Here is a 17,592-nt window from a genome sequence, read left to right as displayed (position 1 = left end):
GAAATTAGTATAACTCATTGCTACACAGCAGCACAGGTAGCAGTTGATTTAGCTGTAATTGGACCACAGCTATAGACCTTTTCAAAAAGAGGTCCATGGGCGCCGCCATATTGTGCACTGGGCTGTGCTCATAGTACAGGAAAGAGTTGGGCGTGAAGCTCCCCACGTTCCCGGCACAGCCCAGAAAACCGGTTTTGCCGGGGGTCCTGAAAAGGTCTATAGGCATCTGCATTTCCCTATGATTGCGTTTGTAGTTCATATGCCCCTAATGTAAGCTCTGTAGGCTAGAGTGGGCTAAGCTGAAGCTAAAGGAAATGCACACAAGATCACTAAAACCCCCATGAAGAACCGCAACACTAGCACGTGGCCGCATATGTGTCTTTAGTAACAGCACGTATGAAAGTGTATCAATGCGTAAATTAGAAGGTTATAAATATAGATTTAAACAGATCATGTAAAGAGCACACTTTATACTTTAGTTAGATGGGAAAGCTTAGTATCAGTTTCAGTTAGTGTACTTTTCTTCAAGGATGGTCACTTTGCCATTTCGCATACTGTAAAGTGTCCTAGTTTGTGAGCAAAATATGTAACAAGAAAGGTTGATCTAAATTTTATGGATAAAAACATTTACTGAAACTTTGTCAACATAATCAAATTACTAAGATAAACATGACGCACAGCCAGCACCCGAATAGGCATACTAAGTGGATTGTGTACTTATTGTGTTTGGTGTACTTACACGAATTTTCTAAACACTTTCTTAAAGTCTGCCTGCATCTTCATTTTTATCCGTGTTTATTTCAAGTTTTGGAGCATTAGCACTGAGGCAACGTGTGGGGACTGAGGGGAGTGCTTTTGAGATGAGTGAATTGAGCTTGCCAAACTCACTTTGAGATGAGCATCTTCTGAAATGAATGTCGCTAAATGTTGCTGGGACTTGGCTGAGACGCATGCTTGCCTCTGCCTAGTTATAGTTAGAAAGGCACTAGCACCAGGCAACACCGGCTCAAAGTGAACTTTACCTTGCTGATATGACTTACGTATAAATGGAACATTGTGAATATGGGACATAGAAAGTAAATCAGGGTTTAATTCGAGATTAGTTACATAAAAGCTCTGTCATGTGTAAATAGAAGTTATGGAAGTATACATGACTCGCCCAGTTCTCCACCCTTTTGCAAAACAGCAAAATTTAACGAGTTTAGTTGTCAAGCTTTTAGAATGAATACGGTCTATTTTGCTTGATGACGATGCAGTTACATACATTGAGTCAGTAGTCACTAGCTTATTTGCATAACATCTGGCTCTGGCAAAAAGCTTGCACAATCAAGTTAATGGCCATTTCAGTGTGTTTTCGAGATAAGGGCTAGAATAGGTTTTTATACAGTTACAGTGATGTGAGAAAGCTGCATGACCTTGCTTTATAGACGTATGAGTGCTGGTGGGAATGTTAGCTGCAATTGTTAGATGCATTAACTTACTTTGTTATAAAGATTAAAGGTGCACTGAAGAGGATTCTGAACATGTCTTTTTGCCGCGGGAACTCGATCCACACGTTCCTAGCATTCTTAGAAACAGTGACTTATTGCCCTGTGTGGCCGATTTCACCACTTAAAACGAATTAACGTCCGGCTCCCGCGTTTTTTTTTTTTAATTCTGCCTCGTACGGTGGGCGGAGTCGACCAACGCGTGGAGCTCCTTTCACCCAGTCCCGTGGAGGCTTTGCTTTCGCTTTATTTTATTTTTTAGGTTTCCATGAATAAATAGTTTCATTCGCAGATAATATAGCCGCAAAATAAGCCCGAAGAAATAAAAATACGCTTGGACTATTTGCTACTACGGACTACTACGTATTACTCCGCCGATGGCAGAGCGGCAAGCTGCCACGTTACTGGGTGAAAGGCGCTCCACGCGTTGGTCGACTCCGCCCACCGTACGAGGCAGAATTAAAAAAAAAAAGGCGGGAGCCGGACGTTAATTCGATTTAATATGGGAAATCGGCCACACAGGGCAGTAAATCGCAGTTTCCAAGAAAGCTCGGAACGTGTAGATCGAGTTCCCGCGGCAAAAAGACAAGTTCAGATTCTTCTTCAGTGCACCTTTAAGGGCACCTGCTGAAAATCCTGGCGGTCACGTGACCATTGGTAGAGTGAGCATGGTATTTTTTCACAGCTCCTTTTTGTTGATCACTCAAATGGGAGCAGAAAGGTCAGTCATTGTCCAAAGCCTTGATGAATGCATGGCTTCCTATGGGAGAGGAAAGGTGTTCTAACCTTGAGGGAGTTATGAAACAGAGAAAGATGTGATGATGCATGGGCGCACTTTGTATTTCATGGAGGGTTAGGCTATGGGGAGAGGAAAGTCCAGTAAGTGTCATGTGAAGCCCTCCACCTCTTCTCGCTTGGTTGTGCATAGCGTTGTAAGGAGGAGTAAATTACGCCTAGAAGAAAGGCATGTTAGCTGTGGCATGAAGAGTAAACTGTGCACCTAGGCAATGGGCCTTAGTTGTGTTTAGTGTTGTGAGAATGGGAATGTTGTGAGACAAGGAGAGGTTCATTTCTGCAGTTGTCTTGCCCAGCAGTGTGAAATGTGCTCTCACTGAGTGTTATATACCATACGTGTACAGTAAACACACTTTCACAAACAATACGTTGTCGAGCGTTAGCCGGACTGTTGCCAGAACACTTGTTCACTAGTGCAGCACGGAATTTTTTTTTTTTCCCACATTGCTCTCTGTGGGTAATTTTCTTTTCAATTCTTTTTCTTGCCCTCTCTACTATATGTCCCTTTGTCTGACCTAGTTTTGCATCACAATCCACCAATAGGTGGGTCAGTACTGACGTGTGGCACATTGTCTCTTTTGTGAACCTCTCAAGATGCAGTCATGTAATGATGCCTCATAGACAACGAAAGATAACTGAGTATAGCGTCACAAGACATTAAGGAAAGGGGTGCAATGAATCAAATCTGGCACTTTTGTGTCCTGCTTGTACATGCTCCTCTGCCTCATTCACTCACAATACCTGAAAACCAATCGGGGCCCGTGGAACCCTGCTGCTTGAATTTTAAGCAAGTAATGGTACACTTAGCCTGCATGCCTCAGTTTCGTGAGCATAGTGGTGTTCTGGGCCAGTTGGTAAAGCATGTTTAAGGGAGGCGTAGCGCGAAAAAAAGACAGGGACGAGAGGGAGACAGGGAGTTTCGTTCTGCTGCACTGTAAGTTGCTCGGTGAGCTCATCAGTGCGGTTAAATTCCAATGAAAGCCAGTGCAATCAATTGGGCAACAGGCCTTTCTCCTTTGGCAAATGAATGGGTGGATCTACTGTGCAGGGTGCTGAAGCAGCTTTATGTTGGTGTAGAGAAAATACTTTTTATGACCCAACAGGGAAAGCTTACTATTTCTGCAGACATTCAGATGAAAGGGAAATTTAGCTGAAATGGGAGACAAAGACAGGACGAATTCTTATTGCACCTTTTGAGTCTTGAATTTTACAGTGATAGAGATATGAAAGACTTTTTCCATTGTAAATGGTGTAACCGTTGATGCCTTCATAGTGCTGTAGCCGAAAGCATAGCTAAAAACATCGAAAAGCCAAAACCGGAGCCAAACAGGCTCACCTGCCGGCCGAAGAGACAATTATTCAGATGGGCCTGGGAGTGGCAACACAAATGAGAGAAGGAGACTGCAATACAGCTATTACAATCACTTCTTTGCTCTGCATCACATGGTTTCCTTTTTGCCTTAATATCACATGCCCTCTTCGTGCCTAATTCGTGTAAGCACAAGTGGCACACATACAGTGCAGAATCGAGCACTTATTTTTTCAGAGATGCAGGATTGTTGATGCCTCCATGTTCTTGCACAGTTGTTTTCTTTCTGGTGAGGCTTTAGTGGTAATTGTTTAAAGGGCTATGGACACCTAATTTTAGTTGCAGGTTTTTTTTTCTTCTCCATAATGATGCATAAGACATACGAATACGTGGATCACTACGTGGTGTTTGCCTACAACTGCTAAGTAATTTTCAATTGAATTTGTTATCTTGTGTTCTTTCAGTTTCGGTTTCATCACTTTAACAGTATTGGGCTGTGACATGTAAGGTGTGTTTTGGGTTGCATGAAGCACGAAAAATACTGTAATATATCTGTTGATGCATTGTTTGTTGTCACTCCAGCTCCTGAGGCAGGCTGGCTTAAGCATTGTGGTGAATTAAAATTACGTAACAGCGATTATATTGAAGTTTTTCATGCCTCATGTGACCTAAACACACCTTGCAAATCCCAGCCAACGGTCGGTTCCTGAAACCAAAACTGAAACAGCATGAAGAAGAAATTAAGTTAAAAATTATTTAGCATTTGTAGGGGAATACCACAGATCAGTCTATACTTGTGTCTAATGCATCATTTGACAGAAAAAAACATGCTAGCAAAAGTTTGGTGTCTATACTCCTTTAATAACTTTGAAATTGCTGCACTAATTCTGCATGTGCACATTTGTTTTCTATTCTCTTCTGCACTCCGCACTTTTCAGTTTGCATTTTGCATGCTTCATACTGCATGGACATACATCCTACAACCTGCACATGACACTTCTTCAGAGCTTGCATTTATACTCCCGTGACTTACCTGTAAATTGCAAAGCATAAATTGCCATTGTGCACTGGACAAGGAATGGCACAATGCTGTATTTATCCTAGTGTTAAAGGTGCACTGAAGAGGAATCTGAACTCGTCTTTTTGCCGCGGGAACTCGATCTACACGTTCTGAGCATTGTTAGAAACTGCGATTTATTGCCCTGTGTGGCTGATTTTCCTAATTAAATCGAATTAACGTCCGGCTCCCGTCTTTTTTTTTAATTCTCCCTCGTACGGTGGGCAGAGTCGACCAACGCGTGGAGTGCCTTGCAGCCAGCTCCGTGGAGGCTTTGCTTTCACTTTATTTTGTTTTTTAGGTTTCCGTGAATAAATAGTTTCATTCGCAGATAATATAGCCGCAAAATAAGCCCACAGAAATAAAAATACGCGCGGACTATTTGCTTCTACGGACTACTACATATTACTAGGCCGATGGCAGAGCGGCAAGCCGCCGCAGGACTGGCTGAAAGGCACTCCGCGCGTTGGTCGACTCCGCCCACCGTACGAGGGAGAATTAAAAAAAAAAAGGGCGGGAGCCGGACGTTAATTCGATTTAATTAGGAAAATCAGCCACACAGGGCAATAAATCGAAGTTTCTAAGAATGCTCGTAACGTGCAGATTGAGTTCCCGCGGCAAAAAGATGAGTTCAGATTCCTCTTCAGTGCACCTTTAAGAATGCAGGCATAGTATTTTTGTTTTCCCAGTGTTAAACATGCACCTCTGCACTTACCCCGTGCACTGGTAATACTCGGTACGCAGCCAGGGGCCAAGGGCAAGTTCATGAAACCGCATTGAGGTTTTCAAAAAAGTTACTGAAGGAATTAATTGTTCATTGTGATGATATTATTATTGGAACCTGGTTCTGCTTGTTTTGGTATCACTGCACCAATTGAAAATATAAAATTGCGGCTGATATGGACTTGTCCTTCCTTTGCATATGTACACTCATGGACAAAAGTTTCCGGGGTGCAGATTCTCGATAAAAAATATTTTTCTTCTTCGTGGTCAGGCAAAGTAAGGCAATGGAAAGCACAGATGCAAGAAGAGGCCTGCCTGCTCCATCCACTGTATTGAACACTAGCTGTATGGATACCGAGGCAATGCAGAAATAATTTTTTTTCTGCAAATTCTCATCCTGCAAACTTTAGTCCATGGCCGTACCTTCTGCACTTGTGCCAATTTTTATACTTTGTTCTGCTGCCTATTTTCGGTGGCACAAATTCCCAGGTCATGTAAGCATTGAACAAACCACTCTAGTGCATCACTCGGCAGTCCAGCATTCGAGGCCATGTGTCCATTCTGAGCTCTCACAAGTGCTTGCTACAGCACACTGGGTATGCTGCGTTGTGGCACTGCTGTATTACTTCTCGCATCGTGTCGCGGGAATGGAAGGCTATTGCCCTGATGCAAGTACCTCTCCGAGTGTGAAGGTCATGCATCCAGCATGTCCACAATAAGAGATCGCAGAGCCCATAGAGTTTCTTACTATTACCTAGAGGGAAAGCTGGCAGCCCGTCTATGGGAGTTTGCATGGCGACCCCTCGAGACCACTTCAGCCACCATGGGCGCTCAAATCATGGGGCGGTGAGCTACTTGTTGCGGAACTGCAACTTTTGGCCAAAAAATAATAGAAAGATTAAGCTGTTTGATAACTACAAACGTCCTAACATTCAATATCTTGTCTAATGATTGCAACAAACGAGCAGAAAAGCATTTAAGTGCAAAGTTTGCCCAAAATAAGAGACGACTCGCTCTCCTATTGGCCGAGTATTGAACACAATAAAAACTAATATTTCGTAATTAACAGGCGCGTTTTTAAAAGTAAATATGTTTTCAAAAAAGATGTTGTTGCTTAAATACTATAAGAGGTTTTTTAATGGCATTTCGGAAAAGTGAAACCTTTTATTGGCGTCGTGTGTCGTCGCGTTTTCACTACTATGGGTTTTGCCCACTGCGTTCGCGCGAAAGTCGTCTGCGCACACACAAACAGCGTTTTCGGAATGAAACGTCTTAGTAGTGCCACTTCATGTTCCCGAAAAATTACGACTGCGCCGCAACAAGTAGCTCACCGCCCCATGATGCTTTGGGCGTCCATGGTGGCCGAAGTGCAGCGCCGCCAGCTTTCCCTCTAGGTAATAGTAAGAAACTCTATGGCAGAGCCATTTGGTGACAAAGTGACATGGTTTGGTCAATGCTTGCATGGTCCACAAACTTTTGTTCTTTACAGTGTGTAAAAAGTGCAGCTGCATGCCCCTTCTCAGCATTTGCAGAACATGCTGATGTGATTGCGTTTACTAGCAATTCTTTTAGCTGCTACTGCTACAGTGGAAAGCAGATTTCATCAACACTATTTTCTACTGTGATTTGGATTGTGCACTGGCTTTTACATTATGATAAGTGATTAATGTGTGCTCGATTGTAACTAAGTCTACTATTATTCTTAATTCGCTGTTGTACACAGTTACACACCCTCGCCAAATGATGGTGCTCATTGGCATCACAATTCATTATGGTGCCGGATTAGAGCTTTGCCATTCATGCATTGTTGAGCAATTCTTCGTTGCTCACTTGCATTGACCAGTGCTACTAAGACACAGAGTTGAAAGCAAAGGTGATACTGTGCTATGAAAGCAGAATTGTTTTTAACACAAAAGGAAGGCACAGAGGGCACTCAAATACACGACGGATTGTCAGCCATCCTAGAAAGTTTATTGTCATGCCATGCATTTTTAGGACATCCAAACATTACATGAAATTTAGACGAAGAGCTGGTGAGGAGATTGAAGGTGAGATGAAAGCTTTTGTTATGAGCCAATTGGGGGACAAGTGTGTTAAAATTACTGAGGTTCTAATTATTTTTTTAGGGCCAGCAATTCTGACCCTGTTAATAATGGTTTTAGCAATTGTGTGGATTTTATAACTTTTACAATTCATTAGTTTTGCTGGTTTGAGGTTTTAGTGTGGAAAGTTGCTTTGGTGGTTTAAATGTCGTGCTTTTGTTTTCCTAAAGACCTTAATGAGTTGAGTCACTTCGTTTGTCTTCACGATGGTGATGACTTTATAGGATTGGGTGACAACATTGCAGGGGAGGCTGCAAGTTTAATGGGCAGAGGTTATCTTTTTCTTTAGGTTCAAGTCCTCAAGAAAATGACCTTGAGTGATGCAGTGTGCTTATTCCTTGATATGATATCATATAAATGTGGCTTGTGCATTGCCTGTAATTTCAAGGTATGATTTGGGTCCGGAAATGTTTGGGCAACATGAAAATGTGGCTTGACAATAATTATTGGTTAGTAGCTGGTGTCCATCTCGTGTCTATGTGTTCTCTGTTGTCATCTTGTATGCTAAAAGCAGTTTAGGTTAACTAGCAGTTAGCAGATTATTATTGCATCAGTGGGAGCCTGCCAGTGCTGGGTACTGGGCTCATACTGGGTATTAGTAACAGTGACAATAATTGAAATGAGAACAACGGGACACGGCTGCTGAGAGTTGTGATTAATTGGAGTTGTACTCGCACTTATGCTCTGACGCTCAAGCATTAATGTAGTATTATTGGTTCCACAAGTGTGCCGACACACCACAATGCATCTGTGCAAGTTATACAAGCACCTGTCTACAATACTTTCTCAGTGACATTTTTTGCCGGTGGTATAGTCACAACTAATAATAGATTTGCACCAGTGTCTGACACTTTTAAACACATGTGCTTATGCCAGTAAATGCAGTGAGCTTCCGTTTTGCAAGGCTAGACATTCGATGGCCTGTGCTTTGGAAGCAGTGTAAATTTTTTTAGTCCAGTTGCAGAAAGGGCACAAGATTTTAAATTTGTGTTGACAAAAAGGGGGTGTTGTGTCAGAATAAAACAAGCTATTTCAAACACAGCGAAGCAATTGTTTGCTTATATAAAGAATAAAGTATGGAAGAACATGCGCATGCACATGCCTTTGTATCCTTCATGTTTGAAAAATATTTTGCTGGACAATAATTCAGTTTCCTCTGGTCCATTGTGTTTGCAGCTCCTGGACACTCCAACGCCGCTGTATGCGCAGCGGGCCAGTGGTTACTGCTCAAGCTACACCTCCGTGGCAGACACGGGACGGTCCAGTGGCTCTAGCCTGCGTGGCTACAGCATATTCGTGGACCCTGCGCTGATGCTCAACGAAAGCCTGTCACGGCTGCGCCACCTCCGCAAGCAGTCGGACCTGCAGATGATCCGCTGCATCCAGCAGGACTCGTGCACCATGGACTATTTCATTCGGCCGCCAGTTAACCCTGTGACCCTGTTTTTCAACGACCCACAGATGGAGAAAAACTACCGGCACCGACTGCACCACCGTGACCTGGCACCCACCATGGCGTCTGCCTCATTCACCACATATTTCGATATCTTTGTGGCCCTGGGCTTTTACTTGATCATCATGTTTGCTTGCTTTGTGCTGTTTGATACGCCCATGTCATGGCTGCTGTTCTGCCTGTTTGCCACGAGTGTACACCTTTGCATATTCATGCTGTGCATCCGCGAAATCCTGGCCACCCGGGGCCACTGGGTCGCCGACTGCCTGGCGCAGATCTATCGCTACTGCACCGAGTGGTACCCGTGGCACGTTGTTGGGCTCGTCTTGGTGAGCTTCCCCATTGGTGCCATCTTCTCAAACTTCACCTGTGCCGGCGTCCTCTCCACGCCTGAGCGCACGAATGCCTTCTGCTACGTCGTGTTTGTCTCCCTGCTGCACTTCTGCAACTTCACCCAGCTCAACTTCTGGCTGCGTTCCTTGCTGGCCACATGTGCTGGCGTGGTCCTGGCCCTCCTCATTGGTTTGCCAGCCTGTCCGTGCCCGCTGCGAGCTCCTGCTCGCAATGTGACGCATCTTGAAGTCATCTCTGACCTCGGTGTAGAGTTGCCAGGCGTCAGCTTTCATCGGGATTCGTACAGCTGCAATCAGTCGGCCATCTACGAGATAGTGCTTCACGTCGTGCTTAACACGATTCTTGTGTGGCTGCTGAACCGAGAGTTTGAAATCAGCTACCGCCTAAGTTTTCACGGCAGTGCCATGGCAGCTCGTGACGAACAGCGCATCCAATCAATGAAGAATCAAGCCGACTGGCTCTTGCATAACATCATTCCCCGCCATGTCGCCGAGCAACTCAAGAACACATCCAAGTACTCTGAGAACCACCGAGACGCTGGTATCATCTTTGCAAGTATTGTCAACTTTCATGAAATGTATGATGAGTCGTATGAAGGTGGAAAAGAGTATCTACGTGTTCTCAATGAGCTTGTAGGAGACTTTGATGAGCTGCTTTCAAAGCCTCTCTTCCGCAATGTCACTAAGATCAAGACCATTGGAAGCACGTTCATGGCAGCATCTGGACTGAACCCTAAGTTGCGTCGTGAGAATCCACATCCATTCACTCACCTCTTTGAATTAATGGACTTTGCAATTGCCATGCAGCAGGTGATTGAGAACTTCAACCAAAATCTGCTAGAGTTCAACTTCGTCATTCGCATTGGGTACTGCTTTGGAGATGTCACCGCGGGTGTCATTGGCACAACCAAGCTCTACTACGACATCTGGGGAGATGCCGTCAACACTGCCAGCCGCATGGATTCCCACGGTGTTCCTGGGCGTATCCAGATACCCGAGCACTGCCTTCAGGTGCTGCAGGAACTGTACGTGTTTGAGTCACGAGGGTCTATATACATCAAGGGAAAGAATAACATGAATGTGTATCTTCTTGTGAGGAAAAAGGACAAAGTTTTATACAGGATTCTTCCATCGACGCAGCGGCCGAGCCTTACTACAACCACATCAGACGATAAAGATAAACCGGCTCCTACAGATGAGCAAGCAAAGGGCGATGAGGAGGAAAAGAAACCAAAAAGTGAAGAGGAATTGCCTGTGTGATGCTGCACCTGTCTAATGGCCTTGGCCCAGGTGTCTTGTCAAGAATGATGGATGCCTGTAATTGACACAATTACAATATGCAAGCTGCCATACTGCGGTCAATGATCCACACCGGTGGTGAAAGACAAGAACTTGATCAAAACACCAGATTTTGTGAAATGGCAGTGCCATGTATGTGTGTGCTTGTCTCCGTGTTAGGAATACCGATGAACTTTCAATTGCTTTTTTTTTTTCTTGTAATAGTACATGTATGTGTGAATGGTGATCAATGTGTTTGTTCTACTGTGAACTTCAGCTAACGGGTGTTAAGAAAGGAGTGCGTGCTGAATCTCACATAGGACAGCGCTTGTTATTTAATGAGACTAAGTAAGTTACACTTCATTTCTAGTTCATGCTTTAGAAGGTCAACTGTTAAACCCAAGAAAAAGATGTGTTCATAGAACTGCATTCTCTGCTGATGCATTCTAAACCTGCATACTAATTTCTTACTAAAAAGGAAATATGAACAAACCATATGACAGGAAATGTAGAAACGCTTCATAGCAGAAGAGCATATGTATGGAAGTTTTTCTTTACTACATGTTTCTGTAAAAATTTTATACCATGTTGTATGTTGGCAGCTACCTACGTAAGAAGTTCACTGGGACGTATGCTTAGGTGATTGTGATGTTCTATTGCATTTCGCTTGTTGTTGATAATGTTTTGAGTTTATACTCTTGTTTTTAATACTGCGTCACCTGCATTTGCTGGTCATGCTGCATGGTTCACGAGTTATTGTCAGACCATCTTATTTTTATTTTTTTATTTTATTAGAGCCCACTTGTTCCTGTTTGTTGTTGGCTGTTGTAGTTGCTGTGCATTGTCGCAGATGCTTTTTGAGTGGCTATTTTGTGACTGATGTTCCATTCTGCCATCTGTATTTTGTTATCACCAACACCTATTTCTTTTGTATTGCGTTGGTGAGTAAAACACTGCATACTAGTGCCATGGAGTGTGCTTTGAGCGGAGTGAGTGCAGGGGACCATGTGATGTGTGTTTAATGTACTACTGGTTTCAGTACTTAAAGGCGCATTGTCTGGAGGCTGGTTGTTGCAACTGTCAGTGCTTGTGCAAAGTGTGCTGCAGTTCTTTTACTGCAGCAGAGCATGCCCCTGGACGGTTATGTCACATTGCCCTTCTATACCTCTTCCAACAGAGTCTTGCATAGCTGGGTATAATAGAAATATGTTTGCTCGAAAGCTCGAAGACACTTTTTCAAATACTGTGGTTGAGTAGAGAAATTAATTTGGCATTTTGTGGGAAACAGCACCTGGCTGTGTGAGAAAACAGGGGTAACACATTTTTTTTCTGCCCTGATCAGTCACCTTGTTGGTATTATAGGGCATTCTATTATCCACAGTGGCTCTGTCTTGATATCTGTAAAAGTTACAACTTGTTTAGGTGCATATTCTGACGAGCTTCCTGAGGCAATTGTTTTTAGGACTGTAGAGAACAATGCTTGCTTTGTTCCAAGCCATATCAAAAGAGCTTAAGTGGGGAGAACTGTTTGATTGCAGGTGAAGCTGGAGCATGTTGACCATGTGTTGCTGAGGCGCCGACTTTCATGTTACGGGGATAACTGTTTTTTACTGCAGCTGCAGAAACCTGCCGTACCGCAGCTGATACAAAAGGACAAGCTACATCACCTGTGCTGAATTTACACAACTTTTTACTGGTACTAGATGTCTAGGCTTTGTACTTTTCTAAAAGAAACAAAAAAAAGTTGATGTTGTGCCTAGGGTAGTGAACACGCAGTCGAATCCAAAGTGTTTGCACCTCATCCTTGGGAACGGCAGCTGTCATCCCAAGCAAAGCATCTAGTCATGTGTTCTTGACTTTCGCTTAATGCTGGACAAACCTGCTACTGACAAAAATGTCATCTACAAATGCGCCACGCAATTGTGCCAGGCAACTTTTGTAGTGCCTGGTAAGGGAACATTTGCCATATACCTTTCAGGCCCGCGAAGGGATCTTTTCGCACCATTTTTACATGCGTGTCCTGCCTACGTGTTTTAGGGTTGCATTCCAACAGTCCGGATGCACAGTTATGCCTGAAGGCTGAAACATGCCTGTTTGTAGGACAAATGGGCGTCCCTTTGGCAATCAGGAAGCAACCCTGGTACCAAGTGTCTCCTCTGCTCTGCCTTGTTACATGTTCACAAAAACTCATAGTCACAAATGTTTATAGCACTGCATGCGCTTTTTTATAATGGTTCCTTTGCGGAAGGCCTCTTTTGACGACGTGCATGTTGCCTGGTTAAATTTTGTACAGTCTGTGCTAGATGCTGTCCACAGTAAGGTACCCGGTGAAATGCGCTTCCGTCTCTCTGAGAGAAATGGGCATCCACGAGACACCCCCTGTGATCCGCCCTAAACCCACATGGCTGTCACATGCGGAGAAAGCCCAGTTATTCTAAGGTGCCAAGGATTTACGTTGCCTGCACGAGACGATGTGGAACAAGCACTTCAAATGTCACTTTGCATACACCAAAGCACAGTATTACTGCAGCAGTTGTGAGTGGTGTTTCTGTGGGACTGGCCGTTTGTTTCTTGTGTCCATGCTTCTGTCCGAGCTGAATGAGAGGAGGAAAAAAAAAAACAGAAACCTGGCACTTTTTCTAGTCATGTGAATTCTGGACCGTTCTTGTGAATGTAACTGGCCATAATTTCTCTTGTGAACCACACGCTTTACTGTATGTGTCCAAATGGTGACCGCCAACCACTTAATACTACTTTTGCATATCATTACCTTCAATGTTGGGATCATCTACACATGTATTTGTTAAATGTGATCTTTGCGCCTCACCTGAAGTGTTTTTAAGGAGTTCGAAGAAGGTGGTGGGGAGGGCAGGCCATTGCTTCCGGACGAGATTTGAGTGCTAGTATGTTGGGTCTGTATTTTACTCATCTGTTTTTACCAAGATCAAAGGCTTCTTTCAGTGGTTTTTCCTTGTTGAGATAAATAGTGAATGTTGATTTTATTGCGATGTTTTTCATTTAAGAGTTTAGGCATTCAAGTGGTCACTGCATAATTGCTCTAAAAGAATGTGGCCGCCTCCTAGGTGTATATATTGGTGATTGAAGAACATAAAGGTGTTATCATTCTGCTTGTGTTGTATGTACAGCGATTTGTTTTCGTGTATATTTAGGGGATGCCCAAATAAATTATTTATTCGTTTGTAAATGGCTGTGTGCTTTTTCTTTTGCTAGTAGGACAATACTGGGAATTCCCACCAAGGTGAGAAATAAAATATTGGAGAGGATATTATTGACACGGATTGTCCCATCAGCAAGCAGGATCAGGACTTCAGTATCAGGTAACTGAGAATAAAGAAACAGAAAATCATTTTGTGACTACAAGGATACTTCAAAAAGACGTCAAAATTCAATACACAAAAAGTATAAATGTGGACCGTCTAGTTATTTTATGGTATACTTGTCCATCTAAGGACCTCAGTGTGCCTTCTACTTGGCCACAGGGATGGTGGACAGCTGTTCTTCAGCAATGCAGGATTCTGTGTAACGTGGTATGAAAATATGGAAACAAACTAGACGCTTCGCAGGGGCAGGCAGATAAATTTGCAACGGTAAAACAAATCGTGAACTTGCGTACTTGAAAAGGTTAATTGGCGTTACCGCTGCTGTAAAGTGTTGTAGTTAATCGCTTTGCTTGTGCCCTCAACTGACAAATTTCTCTCACTGCTACCGGAGACTACTGTAAGTATTAGCTGCACCGTGCGGGGCACTGCACGCGGGATGTAGACGTGCTACGCTTTCAGGGCTAAGACACCTGCAGTGTCCGTTTTGCATGCATAGCATCAGTCGTACACACTGCTAATTGAAGTAGCAGGAAATTTGAAGGTAAAGGTCATTCCCAGTCAGCGCATTCTAAAACGAGAACTGTATTAGACTACGAGACATTCCCGCAGCACTGCAGTTTGGCAGCTCATGTTGCAGAAATGAGATGTAAAAAGCTAGAAAAGCTTGCAGTGCAATAGTACCAAAGGCTGAATTTTTTAAATCTTTTTTTGCCAATGAAACAGATTTCCCAAATATCCAAACAACGCTTTTCGCGCACCGCTACTTGCTACTCGAATCAAAACAAGGCTGCCCCGGCAATCAGCTGACGCGCGAATTTGCAGCTGATGCAACTAGCGGCCAGTCACTCATGAGGGAACAGCGGCATTGCTGCAGTCACAGCTCTGAATGGCTAGCTTGCGTTTTAGAATTCACTCAATACAGCTGGTTGTAATTTGCGAATTTTACAAGAGAGCGGGAAAAGTGCACAACTCCTCCTTTTGAGTACTGGCAATCGATTGAATGACCGCCGCAAGAATGCGCATCAAACGCCCTGTCGATAATCTGACCACAATAGAGGGACGAACATATGCATTACAAAAACCAAGGCATTTAATACGCATATACATACTCCAAATTGCGGAGACGCACGAAATAACGGCAAGCCAAGCGAATCAAATGCGAACAGCCGACCCGACCTGCCGCGCGCATTGCACTCTGGGAGGGCAGCCATTTGCTTCCCATAATACACCGCTAGAAACGTGTTTTCGGAAAATCTTCGGTACCAGTCGGCAAACTCCGGAGCGTGTTCGGAATGCCTACACTTCGAGCAGGCAAAAACGAGCCAATGGCGTTAGAGGTTGCATGTCACGTGAAAAACTCCGACCAATCATAGGTTTTTATTTCCTTAGCAATGTTTGCTCGGCAATCTTCGTTGTTTTCTCTGACAAGCGTAGAAAAACTTTTCATCAACAGCCGCCATATTGGATGAATAGGGGGCCTAAATTTTCAGCATCTCCCCTGCCGAATTTTGGCTTCTTTTTTCGTCTCGGCTGTCGTTTTGAGGCGGCTAATCGCTATCGTTCTTCATGGAGTAGCTCCGGTAAGCGATTGAGAAGCCTTCGCCCTGTGATTGCGGCTCCGGACGGCTCGATGCTCGGCAGTACTTGCCTGGCCAGTCGCGGAGCGTTGAAGTTTTGATGGGGTAGTGCGATGCCGTAGAACGCGATCATGAAGAGACTGTCCCTGTGCCTTGACCATGAAGAAGAAAATCGGACTGTGCAACCATATATTTGTGCGTGTGTTGGACCATCAGATCTTCTAAAAGTGTATTGGTATGTCGAGGGTTTAAATTCTTGATAATCTTCCCCATTCTTGAGCGCATAGGGCATCAGTGGTTTAGGCTTATCAATATGGCTGACCATCTTGTGGATGGGCCGCCGAATAAGCGGCAGAAGTTGGCAGAAACTGGCCTGTCGTCGGAGAATGCAGGTAAGCGTTGCATTGGTTTTCTTTCACGCCTTAACTGTCCCCGTGCTCCTTTCTTTCGCTGAAACAGTGTCTTGCGCCGCGGTGCTCTGTATTGATGCTCGCTTGTCGCTCAGCAGACCCATGTTTTGGCTCAGGTCCCTCACCTACTGATCCTGCTAGCGCTTGTCGGCGGCGGGCCGGTGCTACGCCGAGATTGTCACTGCCCATGTGTGTTATGACCGCTGCGATGCCGTCCGTTTGGCATGTGGATGAAAGCGTCGCCCGCGAGCGATGCTCTCCACAGCGTACTACTTCCCCGTGTGTTCAGAAGGATCGTGTTCGTTTTTTGACGGGCGCTAGTTTGTCTGAAATGCTGTGAGCGATTTTTAGCTGTTAAACTGTATGTCAAGCCTGGACGTTGTCTGCAGCTACTGGTGTCTGCTTAGTGTAAGAATGGAAAGCGTAACACGTTTACCGATGCCTGTGCGAGACGACCGCCCGCTAACCCTAATTGCGTTTAGAAAGTGCTTGAATCGTGTAGTTTGCCAGCAAATTTCGCTCCTTTTAGATACCGATTCGCGAGGTTGGGCTTCGTTGATCATGCCCGCGCTCATACGACGACTAGGGGTGCGCTGAAGTGCGGCGACAATTTGTTGATCAGCGTATCCGCGCCCTGTCCGCACAGCGGGGAATGTTGCTCGCGTCGCTTCCGCGGCCCCGCACACTTGTTCGCGCCTGGGACGTTTTTTTTTCTTGTCGTGCTGCTCGTGCGTATGCCCATCGGCTGCGAAAAACACCGAATTCACGGCATTTTGCGCATACTAGACACCGGCCGCCTTTCTGGCGACCGCGACGCGCGTCAAGATTAGTACCGTTTTCTTCCTGATGCCGCCGCGAGCTCGACCTCTTTGGGCGGGATCGCGGCGTGCCACGAGAGACCCGATCGCGGGAATGCGCTCTCGCTGGCCTATCCCTAGCCTCACCGCTGCCAGTCCCAATTTAAAGCTGACCCGTGTGTCGAAAAACGGAACATTTAGTGATAAACATACAGGGGGGAGTGGCCGTGGGAATCTCCTGCCGGAATGTGCCGCGAAAAGCCCGACATCTCCGACTGACACAGATTCAGGTTGCCGGCCGCTTCGTTCGCGGTATGTTTGGTCTGCTGAGCGTAGAGCGCAGGTTGTGTAGCTGGACTGATGCTCGCCGGGTTCAGGTTGTAATAGTAAGCGCCGATTGCTAAGCCGCATGAAACTGATTGTTCGGCTTTCAGGTGTGTGTGCCTCATGCTACCAAGTGTGCTGCTCCATGCTGGCAATATTGTCTGGCTTGCCGCCTTTGTGTCAAAATGTTCCGACTCGCGTCAACAGCGTGAATGCTGCACCTCTCAGGTTACAGCAGTGCGATTTCAGTGGACAGCTGCAGTATGTGGCATGCTATTTCATGAACTTCGGTATGCCAGCTTATGAATCTCGTTTGGCATACACACAGAGCCGAACTACGATGTGTGATGAGTTTGTATCTGTTGGTGCAACTGTTGAGCTACCTGTTGCATTTGAGAGCGATAGCACATCACACGAAGTTTTGATGTTGATCCATCCATATTATTCTTTGCTGTTCTCAGATGTTTATCTAAAGTATAATAGTCGAGATTTATTTGGATCAATGTCACAGCGGAAAAGAAGAAAAAGCCAGTGTGGGAGTTCAAACAGTTCTAATGAGCACGTTCTCCTTCCTGTACATGATCTC

The 17,592-nt window shown here is 44.8% G+C and overlaps 2 protein-coding genes across 6 annotated transcripts in view; both read left to right on the top strand.

Moving 5' to 3' along the window:
- Ac13E (Adenylyl cyclase 13E) overlaps positions 1-13,762 on the top strand; it is a 103,192-nt gene extending 89,430 nt beyond the window's left edge. For all 4 annotated transcript variants that reach the window (XM_089566736.1, XM_089566738.1, XM_089566735.1 and 1 more), the window contains one exon: positions 8,650-13,762. In XM_089566736.1, coding sequence (XP_089422862.1) covers positions 8,650-10,539 — 1,890 coding nt within the window. In that variant the 3' untranslated portion in view covers positions 10,540-13,762. The remainder of the gene's footprint in view (positions 1-8,649) is intronic.
- A 1,580-nt stretch (positions 13,763-15,342) lies between these two features.
- The window catches only part of nej (CREB binding protein nejire), a 53,794-nt gene continuing 51,544 nt past the window's right edge, over positions 15,343-17,592 (top strand). For both annotated transcript variants that reach the window (XM_089566726.1, XM_089566727.1), the window contains exon 1: positions 15,343-15,867. In XM_089566726.1, the coding sequence (XP_089422852.1) occupies positions 15,789-15,867 (79 nt within the window). In that variant the 5' untranslated portion in view covers positions 15,343-15,788. The remainder of the gene's footprint in view (positions 15,868-17,592) is intronic.

This window comes from Amblyomma mixtum, chromosome 1 (genome assembly GCF_055824585.1).
Source record: "Amblyomma mixtum isolate Tamu chromosome 1, ASM5582458v1, whole genome shotgun sequence".
NCBI lineage: Eukaryota > Metazoa > Arthropoda > Arachnida > Ixodida > Ixodidae > Amblyomma > Amblyomma mixtum.
The sequence above is the reverse complement of the archived record's forward strand: the minus strand, read 5'-3'. Positions and strand labels throughout refer to the sequence as shown.